Here is a 23,156-nt window from a genome sequence, read left to right as displayed (position 1 = left end):
AAGTTTAGAGGGGAAGGAATCTAAAATGATGTGGTTCAGCATTATCTATGTGAACATTGTTATTAAAGCCTCATATTTAATTTTCCATCTTTCAAACACAGCCAAACTTCAACACCAATTTTGAAGACAGGAATGCCTTCGTCACTGGCATCGCCACCTACATCGAGCAGGCCACCATCCACTCCAGCATGGTACAGTACATCCTTCACACATTCAGATTGCTCTCTTTTGTCTGCTGACTTGCTGGGGAAAATAAATCCGTCACAATGGGGTCAAAGGCCGGCTGGAAACTGGGTCTGGGAAGGCTCCCACCATTTGATCTCGCAGGCAACTAACAGGATCCAAATCCAGAAGCGAATGACCCGGCACAGAGGGACACATCGGACCGTCTCCTGTCAGGAACAGCGAGGCTTTGTGTGTCATTAGTGAGGGATGATGGCTCGGGGCCTCTGTGCACAAGCAGGGCGGGTTTCAAAGCTGCGTGCTTTGTTGTGAATAATCATGGAAACGTCTTTAATCACCGACGTGACTGATCGCTTTTGTTTATTTAGAACGACATGTTGGAGGAGGGGCAGGAGTATGCTGTCATGCTGTACACCTGGAGGAGCTGCTCACGTGCAATACCACAGGTAAGACTGCAGGGCTCGTCATGGAGTTAAGGACAAGCGGGCGGTCTTTAAGCATGTGTGCGCACACATTTCCCCAATTTCAACTTATGAATTTTAATAACAAATATAATGTTTACTATACTAGAATCCATCATTAATTTAATAATCATTTGCATTTCATCTATTTTAATGCATGTTCTCACCGTTATTGGTTAGTTTTTTTTCCCATCACCACTGTTTTTATTGCTGTCGCAACAAAAGAGGAAATATTTAAAAATAAATAGAGGAATTAATATAAAGCAAAAATAAATACAATTTACATGAATATTAGCCAAGGGGATGGAAACGCAACTATCTTATTTGATAAACGACCAGACAGGATTTATAAAAAAATGTCAGACTCAGGACAATTCAAATTATTGACACAGTCAAGAAGCAAAAAATAGGTACCGTCTCGGTCAGCCTCGATGCTGAAAAGGCTTTTGATGGAGTGAGCTGGCTCTTTCTGTTTGCAGTTATGGAGAGGATGGGCTTCAGTAGCCAATTCATAAGGAATATACAAGCCCTCTACAAGGAACCGGCAGCTAGATATTAAAGGAATAATGATAGCACAACAAGAACATAAAACAGGATTATTTGCCGACAATATCATCACATATATCCAAAATCCAGACTCATCCCTTCCTAACCTCTTTACAATCCTTAATGAATTTGGACATAAATCTGGTTATAAACTTATATTACGAAAACACAGGTACTTTGTATCAACTACACTCCAAGTAGATTACTTAAAAAAAAAAAAAAGTACAAACTAAAATGGGACTTGGAAGCGATAAAATATTTAGGAGTAAAAATTGTAAAAGACTTGAATAAACTTTTCATGGCAGATTATATAAACATCAACGGCAATCTAAATAGAGATCTATCACAATGGTCATCCATCCCTATGGATTTTAGCTCAAGAATCGAAGTGAGTAGCCCTTTAACGCCGGGCGATCGCTGCTGAAGCGCCTGTTACTTGCCCTCAATAGCGGCGATCAGCAAGAGGCCGAGGATCAAATTCAAGACATTGCAGTTAGGGAAAGAACAGGGAGGACTTTCTCTACCAAATCTAAGAGAATATTTTTACTCTGCCCAAATGAGAGATATTGTATGTTGGTGCTCTTCAGACTATACTGCTAAATGGAAACAGGTAGAACTGACCCAAAGCAGAGTCCAACCTCAGGCCAGACTGGGAGAGAAACGGCTCAGATACCAGGAGGATGACAACATCACTGTAAGAGAAACACTAGCAGTATGGGCAGAGATAGTAAAGAGATATAAGCTGGAGGGAGACTGCCGATTACTGCTGTGGCCTTCATACACCAGCACCTTCAGACCAGGGAGCACTGACCAGACTTTCAACAGGTGGACGGAAAGAGGCATAACAGCAATAGGTATTTGACTGAGGGAAATACCTTTAAATCATTTGAAAAAGTTAAAAAAGACTTCAAAATAGAAAATAAAGATCTATTTCGATATTTGCAGCTAAGACACTTCTATGACACTCAGGTGAAATCGCAAATTTTAGTCAACCGTAATGGGCTATTGGAAATGATGCTGAACTCAATTAAACAGATGCCCTCCAAGACTGTTTCAAAACTTTATACATGTCTTCAAAAATGCAATGGAAATAATTCATATTATGTAAAAATTAAATGGGAAAAAGAAATGCAATTGGATATCTCAGAGGGTGATTGGCACTTGATGTGTAAAACACAACTCAGCTCCACCAGCTCCAGAAACTGGATGGAAGAACTTAAGATATTTTATTACATCATATATTAAAAGCAAACAAATTAAAGTAAACCAACCTTGCTGGAGAGAATGTGGTCACGTAAATCCCAACCACCTACATGTCTTTTTGTCATGTGAGAAATTACAACCGTTCTGGTTGGAGGTGGTGAGGATAATAGACGGAGTCCTCAAGTATAAAGTTCCAAGAGACCCACGGGTTTTATGCCTTGGTCTGATCCTAGAAGGTCTGATCCAAAAAGAGGACGTCTATATCTTTAAAATAATGATAATGGCTGTGAAAAAAGTCATTACAGAGAACTGGATGAAAAAAGAGCCACCAAAAGTAAAACACTGGATGGAAATAATGGAAGAAATTTATAAAATGGAGAAACTGACATTCCTGCTGCGACTCAAAATGAACACCTCTGAACGGTGCTGACGGAAATGGACACTATACAACAACACCAATGCAACGGACATATATACCCCAACGTTTGTGCCTGTATGTGTTTATCTGTAGTTTTTGATTACGTTCTACCCATGTTCCTTTTTTCATTGTTTATTTAATGCTTTTCTTATTTTAAGAGTATTTTTAAAAAAGAAATAAATAAATGCAATTTAAAGCTGGGATATTGATCTATGACACATTTAATAACGAATTAATGGCCAGGATTAATTTTGATGTATGTCCTCCTGAGACTCAGGAAAAACGAGGCTGATTATTTATTTTATTTTTAGGTGACTTCAGTTGTGCGGTTGAAAGAAACACGTTACAGCAATTTTTTTTCTCCAAAATATTTATTTATTTCTTCTGTCTCTTGTAGTGGACGTCAGCCTGATCACAGAACGATGTCATGTTTGTTTTTTGTGGATTTCTGGTGAAGTTTTTTATTTCATGAGCATTAAAGCAGTTAGAAGATGGAAACAGTCAAACATCATGTTAAACTGCAGTCTCCTGAAGCTGAGTGTTGGGTCGTGATATGACAGGGCAGAGGGACACGGGAAGGATCTGACTCAGACTTGTGGAAGGAGATCAGTAGATGAGGTGGAGGAGGGCCAGATGGTAGAGCAGGAAGGGCAACAAGTCTCAGTGAGGAGAAATGGGGGCAGAGATGAGACTCAAAGTCCATTATGGATAAAAGCTCAGCGTACGTTAGTGCTCTGAAGCTCAGGGATTTGGTTTTCTGTACAGAACACCAGATCTGCCCATCTGCACAGGCCTTCCATAGTCTCAGGAAGCTCTGTTTATGAGAACTCCCACCTTCCATAAAGCATTATTATTTTCCCTTATCAGAGACATCAAGATCACTTGTTACTTGATGGACCGCCTGTTCTTGAAGAATCAGTCTCGATTGATAACTAGGGCCAGTATATTCAGACCTGAGGGTCTCTGGGTCATACATGAACATGTGTTTTCAGTTTTAAGGCTGACTTCAGAGATGAGCAGCCCCCTCTGGTTTGTGTGGTCTGACATTTTTTTTCACAAACCCTGGTAATCAGAGGGCTGGTGGTGGGCAGCGTTGTCCTGTTTCAGTTCAATCTCAGAGGGTTGAAATTGAATTGATAAAGAACTAAGAAGTACAGTTTATTAATTATATAAATTAAAAGAATAAATAGTTTAAGAAATCTAATTAATTAATGAAAGTTTTGTGTGTGGTTACACAGTTGCTTCTTATCCATAATGGACGGTGGGTGCCGTCACCACATCCACACTCAGACTCCTTAAAAGCTGGTATGTCCTCCTGACCTTTCACCTTCTTCCCCTTCCTGCTCTACTGTCTGCCCCCCCCCTGCACTGCAATAAGCCTGAACCACCTCCTGCAGCCGTCTCAGTGCTTCCTGGGAACAGGTGGACAGAGGACAGAATAAAGTTTGGCTTTTTAGATTAAAGATCTCATGTTGAAGAAACATCACTGATGTTATTGAGCCTTTTTTTTAAAAAAAGTTTTATTTTGTGTCTTCATATTTTTCCCTCTTGATATTAAACTCTGTTTCTGTCTTTCTCTAAAGCTCGTGTTCACCAAACAAAAGTATTGTTAGTCTTATAATTATATTTTTTATTTGAGTTGTAAGAAAAACTTTGCTCTTTATTCTCAGGTGAAGTGCAACGAGCAGCCCAACAGAGTGGAGATCTACGAGAAGACGGTCGAGGTCCTGGAGCCTGAAGTCACCAAACTGATGAACTTCATGTACTTCCAGGTAACGTCACACCATTGATCAGCAGCTGCTCTGCAGATATGACTGAATTCTCTAAAGCTGCTTTATTTTCCCGCAGCGCACAGCGATCGATCGTTTCTGCGGCGAGGTCCGCCGTCTGTGTCACACCGAGCGCAGGAAGGACTTCGTCTCCGAGGCGTACCTGCTGACCCTCGGAAAGTTCATCAACATGTTCGCTGTGCTGGACGAGCTGAAGAACATGAAATGCAGCGTCAAAAATGACCACTCGGCTTACAAACGGTACTCGCACAACATTCACATTCCTGTGTGCACGCACAAAAGCCGGTTCCCACCACAAACACTAGATGGCAGGATCAGTCAGCACAGCTGGGAACATCTCCTGGAAGCTGCGAGCAGGGTCAGGTTCTGGTGCAAAATGTCAGAGCTCAGCAGCAGAGTGTCTGAGAGTACGATGAGGCGTGCAGAGCTTTAGTGTGATGTCAGAAAGTGTTCATAATTAACACCAAAGTAGTAACTTTCTAACACTGAATGCAGCTTATGGCTGTGAAATGGAGGAAACACCACTGGTGTTCACATGTTGATTAGAACTGATCACACTGATCAAGCAACTTTAGGCCCTGATGAAGTTTTACTAAATCCTTGAAGGGCCTGGATCAGATAAAAAAAAAAAGATTCTGAGGGGTTCGGGTGGGAAATTTTGTCAGATTTATGATGTCTGTCTGTTCTTGATGTCAAAGAAAAAGTCGTCTCTGGGACGTGTAAGTGTAGCTGGTGGACGCCGTGTTCACGGCTCTCCCTGTGGCTTTTAAAACCGAAGCACCATTTCTCTCCTGTGCTCAGAGCGGCTCAGTTTCTCAGAAAGATGTCGGAGCCTTCGTCCATTCAGGAGTCTCAGAACTTGTCCATGTTCCTGGCGAACCACAACAAAATCACTCAGGTGGGTCTGACGTGCAGAACGTTCTGTGTGATATCCATAACCCCAAATCATTTTATAGCAGTTAGTTCTCCAAATTCTTTGATAATGATTTGACAGATACATTTTTTTTAATATTTACATTTTTTAAACATATTTTTTAATACTTTATAATAAACTCATGTGTCGTGTACCCTCTGCCAGTCATTGCAGCAGCAGCTGGAGGTGATTCATGGTTATGAAGAACTGCTAGCGGACATCGTGAACCTGTGCGTCGATTACTACGAGAACAAGCTGTACCTCACTCCCAGTGAGAAACACATGCTGCTCAAAGTGAGTGATGCTCAGTTGAGACCAAGTACCGGAGCCGTGGGCGCAGAATAACCGCCACCTTTCCTCCTCTCCAGGTGATGGGCTTCGGCTTGTACCTCATGGATGGAAACAGCAGCAACATCTACAAACTGGATGCCAAGAAGAGAATAAACCTGAACAAGATCGACAAGTTTTTCAAGGTACGGAGGGACAGACAATATGAAGACTAACGCCACCAACACTTCACAGCAGCGTCCCTTCTTGATTCGTCCTAAAACTTCAAATGAAAATAAAGAAGTGATGATGGGTGGTACATGAAACCATGAAATAGGGCAGAAGAAAAGAGAGATGTCTGCATGTGCAGGCAGCGTCTGGGCTTGTAGGATGCATATCTGATGCTGCCATCTTGCTGGGGGGGTCTGACTGTGGGGGGTGTGTGTGTGTGTGTGTGTGTGTGGTGGGGGGGCTCGTTTCAGTTGGTTTGCATATGATTTTTTGTGTCTTTGGTGTTCACAGCAACTCCAGGTGGTCCCTCTGTTTGGAGACATGCAGATCGAGTTGTCCCGCTACATCAAGACCAGCGCTCACTTTGATGAGAACAAATCCAGGTGAGAGCAGAGGGCACCCGCACGGCTGTCTCTCACTATGTAACGCAGGGCTGCACGTGGATCTGAGTCGACTGAGGTGTGGGTGTAACAGAAAATAAATATATGTACACATTAAAAAAAATACTGTCAACAAATTGACAAAAACAAAACAAAGCCAACAATGACTTGTTTTTGTTTTGTTTGTCATTTTTAGCATTTGTTTTTGGTATTAAAGGCTGTGTAATACCTGTGAGCAGCGTGGCTCTTTGTGTTCCAGTCTTGTCATTTCACCATCATATTAAAATGTTAACTTCATATTTTTTTTTTTTGTTATTTGTGCACATCAAATGAGAGCCCTGTCAGCTTTAGCTGCATCCTGTGTAGTAATAAAAATTTTCTCTTAATATTCTAAGACAGTGAAATAAGGAAAAAGAGGCTTTGGCCCAACCACAGGCTTCAGCCCTGATGTTACTAGGAAACACTAACAAAACCAGAGCAGGACTCCTCTGGAGGTCACCGACCTTTTCTCCTCAGCTGCTTTTTGCAGTTTGTTTATTAAGTGCAAAAAGCAGCTGAGGAGAAAAGGTCAGTGCTGAGGGAGGAGTGAGCCGCATTTAAAAAAAACGCTGCAGCAGAGTTTCAGTGGTCTCCATCCATGAACCACGTCTTCATCGAGCTTCATGAAATCTGGCTCACTAGTTTTTATGCATAATCTCAGCAGATGGCCCTGAAAGCTGAAGGTGGTTCTCCTCTGTTATAGCTTCACAGCAGCGCTTAAATGTGCTGATTTAATGCCACAGTATTAGTGTTTTATTTGTTTAGATCCTGACGTGTCTTTTCTTTGGCACTACTAATTTATCCCTAATCCCTCGCTCTGAGCCTCTCCTCTTTCTTACCCTCTCCTCCTCTTCAGGTGGACTTGCACGTCCATATCCAGCAGCCCTCAGTACAACATCTGTGAGCAGATGATTCAGATCCGGGACGATCACATGCGCTTCATCTCTGAGCTCGCTCGTTACAGCAACAGTGAGGTTAGTGTGGGATTCCCTCTGAGGTTAAAGGTCATCAGCGAGGTATTGGATTGATTGTGGTGCAGGTTTATTGTGATAATAAGCTGCTGAAGAGTGGAGCCCAGTGGGAAAAACTAACAAATACTCGATGCGACATCACTCTGAACAGACAATCATCTCCACACATAAGCTTTTAAAGCTCCTTTCTTATGTTCGGGGGATATTTAAATTCCCAGCGGTGATGTAACAAGCTTTCCAGCAGATGTCTTGCCCCGGTGGATTTTCAAGGGTATTTGTTCAGTGCGGCTCAGATGTAAAATTAACCGGCTGCCTTGTGGGTCAGAAAAACACTGAATACAGAAACGCTAAGTTTTTAAGGGGGGCAGTTCTACTTCTGAGTACTCTGGTTTTTGCTGATTTATTATTCTTATTATATTTTTGCACTGATCTGTATCATGAGAAAGTCAGGATTGTTTGGGTTGGGTCTTCAGTGAAGTTTGTTTGTGTGTCCATGTAGGTGGTGACCGGGTCGGGGCGTCAGGAAGCTCAGAAGACTGACACGGAGTACAGGAAGCTGTTTGACTTGGCCCTGCAGGGCATGCAGCTGCTCTCACAGTGGAGCGCTCACGTTATGGAAGTGGTGAGGAGAGAACACGTGACGACTGATTTCTGTCGAGATGTTTGTATATGCAGAGGAAACAATAACAACCCCCCCGACTCTTCCTGCAGTACTCCTGGAAACTGGTTCATCCGACAGACAAGTACTCCAACAAGGAGTGCCCCGACAACGCCGAGGAGTACGAGAGAGCCACCAGATACAACTACACCAGCGAGGAGAAGTTTGCCCTCGTAGAGGTCTGTTATGACATTGCACACATGGAAGGGGTCATTCCACACGAAATCAGTCAAACCAGAACACACACACACACACACACACACACACACACACACACACACACACACACACACACACACAATCGGCTCATTATTCATGTACCTTCTGTGATTCAGGGCCTTCAAAGTTTGACAGATGTGATCTCGCCAAACTTCACAACCACAATAACAGAAATTCAGTTTCTGCATACTTGTGATTAATTTCAGTTACACATTTATATAAAAAGTGAATTAAGCTGGTAATAGGAGGTGGTTAGTTTGTGATAGTGCTCATTACTCTGAGCTAGATTTACTGCTCTTGTAGTAAATTTGTGTTCCACTGGGTCACATATTGACATTAGCACTTTTAATATGGCTGGGTAGTATTAACAATTTATAGCCAACAGCCTGTGTTGTTTTTTTGAATCAAATTTTCAAGGAAATCCATGACTTTCATCACGTATTTTGATGAGGGTGAAGACCGGCTGCAGCACTCCTGACTTTGGGACCCACTGCTCTAAGCTGTTCTGAGCAGCCACCTGTCCCACATGGAGTTCAGTCAGAATGCACTTTTTGAAGCTTTCTCTAGTAAATTATCAGAAACCTGATCAAACATTCAGGGTCCCAAATAAAAAAGGAGTTTTTTGGATTGAGACTGTGACTGTTGGAGTGGGTGTAATATTGATTTGAGGCACTGATTAAAATTGTCGCTGACTGGCTCTTGTGCTTTGGGCAGGTGATGGCTATGATAAAGGGACTGCAAGTGCTGATGGGACGCATGGAGAGTGTGTTCAACCACGCCATCCGTCACACCATCTACTCGGCTCTGCAGGACTTTGCTCAGGTCACTCTGCGTGATCCGCTGCGACTCGCCATCAAGAAGAAGAAAAATGTCATCCAGAGGTTTGAGTCACACCTCACTCAGTGATTCCAGTAACACCCACAGATTTAGGTCTGATTGGTGGTTGGAGTGGCGGTCTGCTAAAAAGTTCTGATCCCCTCCTGCAAATGTTTTAATTGTCTGGTAGTTTGTGACACATACAAAACAGGTCGAAGCAGTCAGCAGTCTCCTGTCCTGTGGCTGGACTTTATCTCCACTGTACTTCGAGGTCTCCAGAGCAGAACGAGGCTTTTAGTTCGTGATGGTGGAGTTGGAGTTTTTGCAGCCACAGGACACAAAACTCTCTGTAGAGGCGGTTAAATGATAACAAAGACCGCCTCAGTAATGACCCGGCCAGCCTTTAGGAAAACACGGGGCAGAGTGAGGGGACAGTCCGCTAGTAATTTGATTGTGAGCTGCTTTGTTCTCTGAGATATAAAAAAAAATTAACAATTAAAAATGCTAAAATAAATTGGCAAACTATTACTTGATATATCTGGGCATCTTGCCCAAGTAAAATCTGTTTGCCAGAATCATTTCCTGCTTAATACTGATTTATTTATACTGTGTTATTAAGATGTGTATGTCATAGTATATGTATAGTATTTGTAATTCTACACTAAAATATTTCATTTTCATTTTTCCCTCTTCCTGCAGCGTCCTCCAGGCCATCCGGAAGACGGTGTGCGACTGGGAGACCGGCAGGGAGCCTCACAACGACCCCGCCCTCCGTGGAGAAAAAGATCCAAAGGGTGGCTTTGACATTAAGGTTCCTCGCCGTGCCGTGGGGCCGTCCAGCACACAGGTCTCACCTCACTACCGCTCTTTACCATAACTCACCTTTAACCTTTCTTCTTGCCATCCTGTAGTCAGGCTTGCTTTGTGTAACATCAGGCCTGACTTTTATGTATGTGTAATTTATTGTTTAAAATCATGGAGCACTGCAGCCTCTGGATTCATGTATCCCGCATCAAAGTCAAGGATTTGTCATCTTTGGAAGTGAGGTTATGTTTCAGGGGTCTGTGACGTTACACTTTGTTCATTCTTGTGTTTGAAAATAGTTTAAAATCTTCCAGAAGCCACTAAAGCTATCAGCTGAATGTGAAGACAAAGCCGCTGTGCCTTCAGGTTCATTATGGCTGGGCTTCACTTTCAGCACTTTGTAGTACCAGTTTGTGCCACATGGTGGTGTGGTAACTCAGCCAGGTAGGTTATTAATAACACATTTTTGTAAAAAGAAAAAAAGGTGTGTGTGGTAAAGCCTGGTGAGGAAATGCAGGTAGCACAAAAACCTCAAAAGTCAAAGGAAGCACGCGGCTGAAAACAACACACCCGCTGCCCCCGGTCTGTAGGTGGTGTTCTTTGATGAAGCCCAAAAAGGTGAAAGAACGTGTCAAAAGAAAACGTGTAGAGACGATTTCAGTTTCCACCGTGTCACACTCCGGCCTGCATGTATGAACACACTGACAGCTTGCTTGCAAACAGCAGCAAAACTACAGAAATACATACAGCCGCTGTGGCAGTGCACACCCCCCAGCTCTGAATGTGCAGGTGACGCTCGGCTGGAACTGCTTCAAAGATCCTCTTTTATTGAGAGAGGTCACTGCAGAGTAAATTCAAAGGACCAAACATGACCCGAGTTTACCTCACAAATCTCATTTCATTGAGAACTTTGGTACTGAGATATCCAGCTCCACTGGAAAGGTGGAGTCAGGTTAAAGCAGGTTAAAGGGGTCTGTTCTTGATATTCTGCACAGTCACTGCTGTTAACACACTGCAGTTTCAGGTTTTGTGTGTTTCTTGCTGCTTTTTTTGTGAATTGTGGACCTTTATGTGTAAAAACCGGTTATGGGATTTGGCTATGAGCCGTTGCTTTGCAGAGCTTACTGGTAATAATTTGTGACTCTGGCAGCCCGGCATTCACCACCAACCGCTACACACTTCTGCCTTTCAAGTGTGTTTTCTTGTTCCAGGTGAACAGTTTGGAAGACACTAAGTGATTCACCTGGTCTAGCGTGGCCAGGTGAATCCCATTCAATGGAAGCAGACCTCAGGCAGAAGCGTTCTAGCTCTCCTGTGTTCGGTTCCAGTTCAGGTACCGTCAGCCTGTCCTTGCTGACGGCCTTGTTGTTGGGTTCTTTTTAAATCCGTTCTTTTTTACAGTGCTGGATCTCAGTTATGTTTTATAACTGGCCTACTGTTTCTCAGTATTAGCATTAGTGCCTGTTGTGTTCTATACTGCACGCAGATTTATCAGCTCAGGGGTCATTTCCAAGAACTAATCTGTTTTGCAGGTGAGTGCAGGTGTGTGGTGCTACTTGTTTTCGTACCAGCGCGTATGTGCACAGTCAGCGTTTGATTTGTTTCCAAGATTATGCAATTCCACTTCCTGCTGAGGCCAGTCTGCACAGACAGCCAACAATAACTGAGCACACTGTCCTATTTTTACTGACACTGAAGAGATTTCATCCCTGCTGCTCTCTCGCGTCTTGTCCTCGGTTATTCTTCAGTTAACATGGGAATTAGTGTCAGAGGATGGCACCGCAGGTATTCACGTGCAACATATCTCTTAGTTTTTCCCAGCGTGTTTCTTCAAAATAAAAGCCTTGCTAAGAAACAAAGCATGTCTGCACACTGAAATGAAAAAAAAAAAAAAGAAAAAAAAAGGACTTTTGAGACGGGAAACATGAGCTGCTGAAATGTTTCATTCCTCAGCTGGAGAGGAAAAATGAACACGGTGCAGTGTTGCTCCGGTGTGCTCTGACAGTGCTACACCCTTGGATGGATGACTGTTAAGGCAGCTACACGGGCACCTTCTGTGATTATCTGCCCTGAATTTACATATATCAGCTGCACTGTATCCAGTTGTAAATGATGGAGATTAAAATGTTGAAAGCAACAGAGTTTTCAAATCACCTGCAATGGGATCAGTGTTTGCAGGAGCTGTGAATAAACACTAATAAGGTTTTTCTTCCCATGATTCTCTTTATTGATGCAGCTCTACATGGTGAGGACCATGCTGGAGTCTCTTATTGCTGACAAAAGTGGCTCAAAGAAGACTCTGCGCAGCAGTCTGGAGGGTCCCACCATCCTGGACATCGAGAGGTTTCACCGCGAGTCCTTCTTTTACACTCACCTGCTGAACTTCAGTGGTAAGAGGGCATCCCAGATAAAATCAGCTCTGTCTCTCAGAATCTGCTGGGTTTCTTTCTACAGTAACTTCAGTATATTTACTGAAGCCATGAAAATTTTTACCTTCTTTAAGCCAGAGGGGAGGGCTGAAATTTGGTGCTTTTTAATTCTTCTTCCAGCGTTTTGGAGCCTTCGTAACTTCATAAGTGCAGAAAACACATTTAAGCTCTGTTGAAAACTGCAACCAAATCAGTCGCTCACTCAAAGAGTCACTATCCAAAGCCCAAATGAGTTTTTTGTTCTTCAGATGATAATCATCAGTTTTGTGACAGCAGCTGGAAGGAGGCTCTCTGATGAAACCTCATCTCTCTTCCTGCAGAGACCTTGCAGCAGTGCTGTGACCTCTCCCAGCTCTGGTTCAGAGAGTTCTTCCTGGAGCTCACCATGGGTCGCAGGATCCAGTTCCCCATCGAGATGTCCATGCCGTGGATCCTCACCGATCACATCCTGGAGACCAAGGAGGCTTCCATGATGGAGTAAGTATCTTTATTCTTTTTTTGGTTTTTTTTGTGGCCAAGAACATTTATTTCCACTGCAGTCTTTGGTGTTCTTTTCACAGCAGTGGAAATAGGTGTTCTCCATGGTGGAAGTACAGAAACGGAGGACTCTGTTTGTCCTTCTCTAAAACCAAAATTCACGGTGGCACAAACACAGTCCGGCTCTTTGGGATTGTTGCTGTTGTGACTGGACAGATGCGTTCTGTCAACTTCAGCGCTCTTTTCTTCTTATCTTCCGTTTTCAAATAGGACCCCGGATGAAATCCCCAAAATTAGGATTAGCCGTGAATGTTTTCATGTTGGTTTTAAATCTTTGCTGCGGGATTATGTTGATACGAGGCAGGTTTTACATAAGCCATTAAGCACATCAGCTGGCAGGAAGCATACGTGCTGTAATTCTTCAAATGATTACCTCAAATTTCCAAAAGAGGAAAAACCCCACGTTTTACTCAGATACTTATTATGGAGAGTAACTGTTATGTGGTGTGTGGAAACTGATGCTTTTGCATTTGTGCAAGAAACTGTGCAGAGCATCTGACTGATGATTAGTTTGACGTAATGTTGGTTTTTTAACTAACTGCTTCATGTTGAGGTCTAAATGAATCGTCTTTTTTCCTTTTCTCCGTTTGTGTTCACTTCATGGTGTGTTTTAATCCAAATTAGATTACTTTAGAATAACACTTTAATCTCCTGCAGGTATGTGCTGTATCCTCTGGATTTGTACAACGACAGTGCGCACTACGCCCTGACCAAATTCAAGAAGCAGTTCCTCTACGATGAAATAGAGGCTGAGGTAATGGATCGTGATCTCGTGTGTGTGGTGGAGTAGCTCCTCCACGGCTTTTCTCAGTATTCTCTTTGCCTTGTTGCTGCTTGGCACTCAGGTTCTGCATAAATAATTTTCTCATTTTGAGCTGTTGAGTATCTGGATTTCCATTTGTTATGTAACTGTTTACAGAGCTTTGCTAATGTGCATGTAAACTGGAGTTAAACAGTTTGAGGTGTGTGTGTGTGTGTGTGTGTGTGTGGGGGGGGGGGGGGTCTCGTGTTCAAACTGTTACTCAAACCTGTGATTTCCTGTTGTGATTTCAGGTTAACTTGTGCTTTGATCAGTTTGTCTACAAGCTTGCTGATCAGATATTTGGATACTACAAGATTCTAGCTGGAAGGTACGCCGTCCTCTCTCACCTTCATAAGTCTCATAACCGAGGATGTGATGGGGCTGTCTGTTTTAATGCAGCGATTCCCAACAAGGAGTACGCGCCACACGAGTAGCTCAATAAGTCTTGGAAAAATAAACATTTAGATGCATGTTAGTAGTATTTTTATTTAAAGTGTAAAAAAGTGAACTGACTGTATCTTCTGTTTTTACTCTGTGGAGGCCTTGAGGACAGGCGGGGTCTTTGTTGTTTAGTTGGGGTTATAGTGCAGATGTAGTAGGAGGTATAAAGGAAAAAAAATGCATGATCATATCTGCTGTAACAGGTGTGCTCAGGTATCAAGTATTTCCATATTCATTTGTATTTTGTACTTCTGCAATTTTATTGATTGTCTCTGTATGAAGAAAAGTTGTAGGATTGTGGGGCTGCATCGGAACCAGTTTTTTTATGTACCAAAGGAAATGGTGTGGAGTGGGTCTGTTCAGTTCACTTCTGAATGTTTTTATTCTATTACAGTAGCTTTGCATGATTCACAGTTCAGAATAATCCGGCCAGCCCCTCAGTTCTTCCTCTGAAACAAACCGTTTTAGTTTCTCCCTCTTGAAGCCGACTTTCTTCTGATTGGCTGCCCCTCATGAGCAAAGTGAAACAACTGTGGTAAACTGAGTGTTTAGAGCAGTCTGTACGCCTGTACGTACACTGACCTTATTATTAGGACCTTTGGTCATGTTTAATATGACGATGCAAGAATAGACATAAGGAGAAGCCATACAGGTGTGATTTTTAAAACCCGTCTGTGTTTCTCCGACTCGTTCAGTCTTCTGCTTGATAAACGTCTGAGAGCCGACTGCAAGAACCAAGGAGCCAACATTCCCTGGCCGTCCTCTAACCGCTACGAGACTCTGCTGAAGCAACGCCACGTCCAGGTACGCACCGCACCTGTCCTGCTTTCCACCTCTCTGTTCTCCCAGCTTCGTATTGTCTCTTTACTAACTGGTTGTGAACCTCAGCTCCTAGGCCGCTCCATTGATCTGAACAGACTCATCACTCAGAGGGTTTCTGCTGCTCTTTACAAATCTCTGGAGCTGGCCATCAGTCGCTTCGAGAGTGAAGATCTCACCTCCATCATGGTACGTAGTTCTAATTTAATTTAGCTGATGAGTCCTGAGGTTTAACCTTTGACTGAGTAAAAACGCATGTTGGTGGTGTGTGACTGGTTTAAAGGAGCTGGAAGGCCTTCTGGAGATCAACCGCATGACGCACAAGCTCCTGAGTAAGTTCTTGACTCTGGACAGCTTCGACGCCATGTTTCGAGAGGCCAACCACAATGTCTCGGCCCCTTACGGCAGGATAACGCTGCACGTCTTCTGGGAGCTCAACTACGACTTCTTACCCAACTATTGCTACAACGGGTCGACCAACAGGTCAGTTAGTTTTGGTCACATCAGTCCAACACCTGTTAGGACTCACACTTCGCCTGTCTAAAACGAAATCAGCTCTCTGCTGATTTAGTTTTTATGTTGTGCTCTGTAGCGTCTCCCGCTCCGTGCAGCACATTATGACTTCGTGCGTAATGAAATACACTGTATAAATAAAGTTTTGCTTGCGTACTAATGAACCACTCTATTATCTGTGCTGTATTTTTTAAAGCTTTCAGTAAAACGTCGCTGGATGCTGCAGATTATTGTGCTGTAAATGTTAACGGCTGCTTCCCCGTCAGCAGAAACGCCTCAAACGTTTAAAATAAGCCACAGATCTTTAATGTGAAGAGTCTGCTTTATTCTCATATTATTTTTACACTTGTATGTGAAATGGTACAGCACAGTGCTGCTCAAAGGTTTTCTGGGTAAAGGGAGTAAGGGTGTGGGTGTTTTCAGCTCCTGCTGTTCCTTATTTTGTGTCCTGGTGTTGTTGATTTAGTGAAGATGTGGGAATAATCTCCAACTGTGCTTCCAGGTTTGTGCGCACCATCCTGCCCTTCTCTCAGGAGTTCCAGAGGGATAAGCCACCCAACGCTCAGCCTCAGTACCTGTACGGGTCAAAGGTCAGCACATTTTTCTGTTGGGTTTTGTTATGTGAGCCGACATGCTGAGTGGTGTATGTGTGGTGGTGTTGGACCTCATGTTTATGATGTTGATGTCTGTGTCGTGTTTGAAATGATAAAGTCTGAAGATGAGACCACAGACTGTATGTAAAAGATGGACACAGCCACCGTGGCGTCCTCATTGGTCAGAAGTCCCGTTATGAAGCGTCGTGCTGAACGTTTCTGCCGTCACTGTGTGAAGTCAGATGTGATGAGAGAAGTGCGGCTCTGACTGTGAAACTGAGGCAGGCTGCGCTCTCATTGGCTAATGAAGTCTTTTTGCGTTTATTTAAAAAAAAAAAAAAAAAAGTTTTATTGAACTTGCAGACACGCTCCAAAATCTGAAGAGCTTCACTCCACCGTGAAGAGTGGGTGGGGGTGGGGGTGTCTCTAAATACTAAAATAATGCAAATGAAATTTTGATAAATCAAAGTTACTCCCAGACTGTCCAATTTTTTTTTTCACTCCAGGAGAACAAATATGGCTCAAGAGGTTTTTGTAATGTCACTGCAGGAAAAGCTAAAAACTGAATAAAAGAAGATATTTTGGGGGGGTTAAATTATGGAACAGCACTGAAATAAATATAAAAGACCTACAGAGACACTTCTGAGTCTTAGAAGCATGAAAAGATTTTTTCTTTTATGTTTGGGGGATAGCGGAGCTTTAATTAGACACATGGCATTTACACGCACACACACACATGCACACAGAAACACACACACTGAAGCGGAGCAGTAATTTTGTGTGTTTTGAGATGTTTCCTCTGAGGGAAAAAACAAAGGAAAATACTCAGTGACAGTTGAATGTGGGCAGAACAATGCTGTGGTGACCTTAATCCAGTTGATTCACGTTGGCTCGCTGCCGGACAGCTTAGCGAGTGTTCTCAGCTCGTGGTCCTGGGTAATTATGCGACCTGTGGGCTGCGCTGAGAGGAGGGGCGGGTGCATGACATTGGAGAGTTTGATGCTGTCCTGGCTGCTGCTTCTCGGAGTGTAGAGGGCTCCAGATGCGGACATGTCTTGGCAGGCTGAGTTGGTCACCACCGGGTGGCCGGCCGCAGCCCCGCCGGGCGGGTTGCAGATGGTGTTAAGACACCCCCACAACAGGATGCCGGCGATGATCAGGAGTAAGATGCAGCAGATGAGCCAGACGGCCATGGCCAGCTCCCAGCCGGCCCTGTCGTGACCTTCGCTGCTGTCGCTCAGAGTGCTGAACACTTGGCACTGTTCCCGCACCGGATTGGCCGCCTGACACGTCACACACAAGAAATAGGCGGTCTGGGGGAGGAGATTGGCCAGGTGTGTGCTGGTCTGACTGACAGGGATGCGCTCCTCATACATGAAGTTTTTGCGCTTGTAGCCCATGAGCAGGCTGTTCCAGTTGGGGTCGTACATGACGCTGTAGAAGGTGTCCAGGCAGGTGGGGGAGGACGGCCAGCTCACCCTGGCTGAGGTGGAGGAGATGTTGTAGATCGCAATCACCATTATGAGAAGACGGCGTCGGCAGAAGTGAAGCACATCCTCGGTTATTGCAGCTGTTTGAGGCTCGCGATGTAAAACTGAACTGGAAAAGAAGGATGATGGAAACAGTGAGACACTGAAAGGAGTAAATTCAGATGATGTGATGCTGAAGCATTTTTGTGCTTCTTCCCAACTAGAAGCTGCTATATAAGGAGCCACCATCAGTAATAATTACTGTATCAGGGTTTCTGAGTGAGCCATTCGGGGGTTACGGTTCATGCCAGTGTGATAAATCAGCATCCAAGTGATTTTGCATAAAGTCTTCACGTCGTTTCATAAACAATAATGAGTAAAGTAAAAGAAAATATTTTATCGCAGTCATGATGATAAATTTTTTACCTTTTTGAATGCGTTTCTCACTTTCCTGCTGACCCGGTGCTCAACCCAACCACATTTCACCAGATTTGAGAACCGATTCTCAGACTCTTAATCCAGATATTCCTCTAACCTTCACTCCACAAAAAGCTTAAAACGTGGTTACCAGCGTCAGTGGCTCCAGGTGTGGACCCAGCAGTTTTGGGGGGGTGCTCCTACCGGTGTTTTGGATTTTTCTAATAGAAATGCACGGAAGAGGCTCTAAAAAGCCGATGGAAAAGCGATATTCCATTTCAGGACCTTTCTGGTGTAAATGGCTAAAAGCACATCCGAGTCCCGACTCGCCACTTTACAGTTTGAGTAAAACCTGTAATTACTTCCTGCCTTTAAATCCTGCTCACAGTGCACAGAGCTTAATGAAGGAAAAATGTCATCACCGCCCAGCTGATCCTCACGCTCGCCATATAAAACATAACGAGGGAAAAACAAAGTGATGTCAGAGGATAATAAGCATCGTACACAGAGCAGAGTCAGTAAGGGAGGGAGCTGAGCTTATGCACAGATGATGCAAATTACATAATGCTAAATTATTTTTCTGAGCTGTCCAGCTTACAAGCTTTGATTTTATTTCATTATTTTTAATAAATCCTGAAACTTCTTTTATATAATCAGAAATAAAACAAAATAAACTGGCTGGCATATTTAACGACTGTTTAAAGAGAGAGAGTGGTTTGTTTTTAAAATCCAAATTTCATCATCAGTACTGAATCATTTTTTTACTTGCAGGGAATAAAATGACACTCAAATGTAAAGATAATTAGGGGGGGGTGCCCACTGGAAACTCATTTTAAAGCATCAACATTCTTTCTCATTAAAATAATCTCACAGGTTTAAAATAAGTTCATTAAAATAAGTTCATTTTACAGTTGTAAAGTGCTGTTTTTTTTTTTTTTGTTTGTTTTTTCTCTGTCAGCATCTGTCTTTTTTTTTCATAACATCAGCTGTAACCTGTAACAGGTGTGACTCTCATACCATTCAGAGCATAAAAGGGAGACTTACCTGGAAACAGCAGTGTTTCCTCAGGTGATCCTGGTCTGGTGCTCGTCACTGATTTTGAAGATCTTTTCTTCTGTTGCGCTCTGATGCTGCTGCTGCTGCTGCGGAGGTTTCGAACCTCAGCACTGAGGCAGAGATCTGTGTGTCCTCATCGCCGCCGCCGCTGCTGCTGGATTAGAGCAGCAGCAGCTTCCACTCACTTGTGGCGGGAGAGAGAGTGCGAGCTGAAATCTGTGGTGGATGTGAGGGAAAAGTGCAGCGCAGCCAAATCAGCTGTAAGACTAAAAATCAGAGCAGCCAAATTTGCCACCGTATGACATCTGATTTTTGTCCCAGCTAGTTAATGTGGAGGCATTATAGTGTTATTGGTCATTTCTTTCCCTTAGCTAGCGCTTTGGTCCATGTCAGAATATGGTTAATATTTAGCACTGGAGCTTCAGTTGGTCAGTCCATCTGCCCGCTGCAGCAAAGTCTCTGAACAGCTGGCGGCCAGATTGTTATATCTTGTTCACGGTCCCCAGAGGATGATCCTAATGTTGCACTGACAGTTGCATTTTCACCACTGCATATGTGGAAAATGTTCCCATTTTAGTCCTGCGACAGGCGGGCGACCTGCACCCTGCCTCTCGCCCTGCAGCAGCTGGGGTAGGCTCCAGGCTCCCTGCAACCCTCAACTGAATAAGTGGAAGGATGGATGTTCCCATTATAGTGATTTTAAATTTTCCATGAAATTCAGTATAGGCTTCATTGCCCCAGGACAGGTTAACAGCAGTCACCTCAAGATACTGCAGGTTAGTCTGGCTGATTATCGTGACCCTCTGTGATGGAAAACTGTGTCATACTGTGACGTCTAAATCTGCAGCCTTTTTTTTTTTTTTGGTCCTAAAAGTGCCAGTACAGAAAAAGAGCTATCTCATAATACTTTATAATGCAGTGCTGTGTAATAAGCAGATGAGTTTCTCTGTGCAGCACTTGGTGACTGTGGGGATAAAGAACTCCCTACTAACCAGTCTGATTTTATCACCTGCCTTTCTCTGCATGTAGACCCTGAACCTGGCCTACAGCAGCATTTTCGGCTCCTACAGAAACTTTCTGGGCCCCCCACACATTAAGGTCATGTGCAGACTGCTGGGCTACCAGGGCATCGCTGTGGTGATGGAGGAGCTGCTGAAGGTCGTCAAAAGCCTGGTGAGCGTGTAATGATGTCACTGTGAGGCGTTATGAATGAGTGAGCTTCAGTTTTGGGTGCTCACTTCCCTTAAAGTGAAGGTAAACTCTGTTTCTTTTATAGCTTCAGGGTACCATAATGCAGTACGTGAAGACCCTGATGGAGGTGATGCCCAAGATCTGCAGACTTCCGCGCTACGAGTACGGTTCCCCGGGTAAGTGAAAGTGCAGCCAGATTGATTTCTGGGGCCGATGCAGAGAGTCAAAAGCTCAGCTGATACTGTTCACAAAACTTAAAGAAATCCAGTCATCGTTTTCAAGCTGCAGAGACGACAAAGCCCAAAAATAATCAAAGCTCAAAAAGCTGCAGCGGACACCTTTCACTGTCAGACTGTCTGCAGAGACCTTTTTCTGTCTGTCCTGCCTTCTGTGTTCTCCGCTGAGGGAGCAACAACAGAACAACCACAAGCCCACATAACCCGCTGTTCCACATATTCCTGACACTTCTCCCGGTGACAGAACACAGCCACAACGTGTCGCCGCCCTTCGCGTGCTTATCAGGGAGCAGTAAGTTTCTGTGGCCGATGTGTGATAAGATAACTGCGGTGTAATTCCTTTCAGGTATCCTGGAGTTCTTTCACCACCAGCTGAAGGACATCGTTGAGTACGCTGAGCTCAAGACGGTGTGTTTCCAGAACCTGAGGGAGGTGGGCAACGCCATGCTGTTCTGTCTGCTGAGTGAGCAGAGCCTGGTACGGGTCGTCAGGAGCATGTGGCGACATAAAGATGCTCCACAGATGTGTTTTCATGACAGTTTTTATGCACTCGCCTCCTGTTCTGAAGGTTTGTTTTCCCTCCAGTCACAGGAAGAAGTTTGCGATTTGCTGCATGCTGCACCTTTCCAGAACATTCTTCCCAGAGTCCATGTCAAAGGTAAACACAGAGGGGAAAAGGTCATCACACAGCACAGTTAAACCACCAGGAGTGACTCAAAGTGCTTTCCAGTTCAGACACACGGATTAACATCCCCGATTTCCAGAACACAAGATCCACATAAACGAACAGCATGAATGAGAACACGTAGTGTTTGGCAGTCTTTAATAGGCGGAGGGTGCATTGGGAGTGTGGAGTATTGTACAGCACCATGAGCTTGGATCTGCTTTGGCAGAAAGTCAGACTGGTTCCTGATGAGCGCTGGACTCATGCAGAGCTGCCATTCATCGCCATTTTGTTCATAACTTTATGGGCCAAATTTCTAGGTGCGGCCAGCAGGCAGAAGGTTTCCTATTATATAACTTTTACTCGTTGCTGAGCACAGTTCACACAGCAGAGTCTATAAAAAGTTTCCTTCAGCCCAGGAAAACACAAAGATGATGGAAATCACTGCTCACTGTTGGATAAACAGCTGATCTAAAATAATGTGGTACCAGAGTGACTCGGAGCCACTTTAGACATAAAAATCACAAAACTTTTTAATTTCCTTTCCTACAACCTTAAGCCCATTGCTTCCTACTTAAGTAATCTAAAAAAGGTCACAAAGACTTGGTCGTGTTGATCCTTTAATCCATCTGTCCGTCCATGTTCTGCTGCTTACCGCTCGGCTCAGATCGCTCTGGCAGCAGGCTAAGCACATTTGTCCACATGTGCCTCCTTTTTTTTAACTTGTCCTGGAGGATCCTGAAGTGTTCTCTGGCTACATGAGATTTTTAATCTCTTGTGCATGTTTGGGGGGTCTTCCATCGTGAGACTGTGGTGGTCTTATGGTGGAAGACCCAAAAACTGATCAGGAGGGCTCCTGATCAGATACCTCTATCAGCTCAGTGTCTGTCTGCTTGACTACAGGAACAGCAGCTGCATCGAGCTCGTTCTGGAAGTCTGAGGCTCAGAGTCATTTTCCTGACAAATGAATTACACAGTCAGTGGTAATAAACAGCGTGCATCATCCTGGCTGTCTTCACCATTTCTCAGCTCAGGCCTGTCTGGCGCCATCATTCCTCTTTTGTTTTGCAGCGTTGGGTTAGACAGAAAATTCTCAGCGGTGTGCTGAAGACTCAGAAGACCCAAATAAATAAATGTAGCATGCGTGTCCTTGTGTCGGAACATCATGAAGCTTCCCAGATGAAGCGTCGGACTCTGTACGAAATCAGCTTTCGCGCACGATCCCATTTTTGTTCTTGACGCAAAACATCACCCAGCTTTGTTTGAGTCTGGACCCGGTGTACCCCCCCTCACCCCCAGAGAGGCTCGTTTCAGCTGCTTGTGGTCATTATTTCATTTTTGGGTCCCAGAGTTCACAAACAATGAGACTCATTAACTGAAGTCTGTGCATGTAAATTTCCTGCTCAGCTTTAACCCTCACTCAAGAACGAGATGCTGAGATGCAGCACCCAGCTGTTTCACATCATTAAAGCATTTTTTTTCTTTTTTAGGAAAGGCTTAATAATTTTGAAAACAGCTGGGCGTCGTGGTTTCTAGCAAACATTAGTTCAGCGTTTGTTGGGTACTGTTTTCAGCTGCTTGTACACACGGTTGGTCGTTCCAGTAAAGCTGCAGTAGGATGGTGTGTGTGTGTGTGTGTGTGTGTGTCACTCTGTGATGTATCTTCACAGGTTTCAGGATGACAGTAGTGCTCAGTCATGCAGAGGTTACATCCCGTTCTGGCTCAGAGAAAAATATTTATAATTTTATGGGATTTTTTTTTAATAATAATTTTATAAACCACAGAAGAGGGTGCTGTAGCCATTATACTGTGTTTTTGATTCTGTTATTAACAGAAAAAATTCATCTGTGCCTCCCACCTGACCTGGACACCTGGAGATTGTTGAAGCACACTAATGCATTTCTGTTTCTGGCTGTATAGAGGGGGAACGCCTCGACGCCAAGATGAAGCGCTTGGAGGCCAAATACACGGCGCTGCACATGGTTCCACTGATAGAACGCCTCGGCACACCGCAGGTAGGAGCTGTCGGGTGCTGTGTTCAGTTACTTGTGTAATCCTTTAACGACCAATGAGAGAACGATAACCGGAA

The 23,156-nt window shown here is 43.9% G+C and overlaps 2 protein-coding genes across 3 annotated transcripts in view; one reads left to right on the top strand and one right to left on the bottom strand.

Moving 5' to 3' along the window:
- Positions 1–23,156, top strand: part of cyfip1 (cytoplasmic FMR1 interacting protein 1) — a 38,827-nt gene that overhangs the window by 12,088 nt on the left and 3,583 nt on the right. For both annotated transcript variants that reach the window (XM_030728300.1, XM_030728301.1), the window contains exons 3-28: positions 102–191; positions 552–629; positions 4,482–4,583; positions 4,660–4,841; positions 5,403–5,499; positions 5,680–5,808; positions 5,883–5,987; positions 6,304–6,395; positions 7,288–7,405; positions 7,902–8,024; positions 8,114–8,239; positions 8,994–9,160; positions 9,795–9,942; positions 12,136–12,289; positions 12,649–12,805; positions 13,523–13,619; positions 13,919–13,995; positions 14,804–14,912; positions 14,997–15,116; positions 15,211–15,410; positions 15,943–16,030; positions 20,005–20,148; positions 20,252–20,342; positions 20,749–20,879; positions 20,988–21,060; positions 22,988–23,082. In XM_030728300.1, the coding sequence (XP_030584160.1) occupies positions 102–191; positions 552–629; positions 4,482–4,583; positions 4,660–4,841; positions 5,403–5,499; positions 5,680–5,808; positions 5,883–5,987; positions 6,304–6,395; positions 7,288–7,405; positions 7,902–8,024; positions 8,114–8,239; positions 8,994–9,160; positions 9,795–9,942; positions 12,136–12,289; positions 12,649–12,805; positions 13,523–13,619; positions 13,919–13,995; positions 14,804–14,912; positions 14,997–15,116; positions 15,211–15,410; positions 15,943–16,030; positions 20,005–20,148; positions 20,252–20,342; positions 20,749–20,879; positions 20,988–21,060; positions 22,988–23,082 (3,093 nt within the window). The remainder of the gene's footprint in view (positions 1–101; positions 192–551; positions 630–4,481; positions 4,584–4,659; positions 4,842–5,402; positions 5,500–5,679; positions 5,809–5,882; positions 5,988–6,303; positions 6,396–7,287; positions 7,406–7,901; positions 8,025–8,113; positions 8,240–8,993; positions 9,161–9,794; positions 9,943–12,135; positions 12,290–12,648; positions 12,806–13,522; positions 13,620–13,918; positions 13,996–14,803; positions 14,913–14,996; positions 15,117–15,210; positions 15,411–15,942; positions 16,031–20,004; positions 20,149–20,251; positions 20,343–20,748; positions 20,880–20,987; positions 21,061–22,987; positions 23,083–23,156) is intronic.
- Positions 15,755–19,181, bottom strand: fndc9 (fibronectin type III domain containing 9). The gene is made up of 2 exons (XM_030728308.1): positions 18,964–19,181; positions 15,755–17,632 (listed from the first exon to the last, which is right to left on the bottom strand). Exon 2 carries the CDS (start codon positions 17,551–17,553, stop codon positions 16,915–16,917), a length of 639 nt encoding a protein of 212 aa, XP_030584168.1. The 5' UTR covers positions 17,554–17,632; positions 18,964–19,181; the 3' UTR covers positions 15,755–16,914.

Source organism: Archocentrus centrarchus, chromosome 4 (genome assembly GCF_007364275.1).
Source record: "Archocentrus centrarchus isolate MPI-CPG fArcCen1 chromosome 4, fArcCen1, whole genome shotgun sequence".
Taxonomy (NCBI): domain Eukaryota; kingdom Metazoa; phylum Chordata; class Actinopteri; order Cichliformes; family Cichlidae; genus Archocentrus; species Archocentrus centrarchus.
Note: the sequence above shows the minus strand (reverse complement) of the source record. Positions and strands in the feature narration are given on the sequence as shown.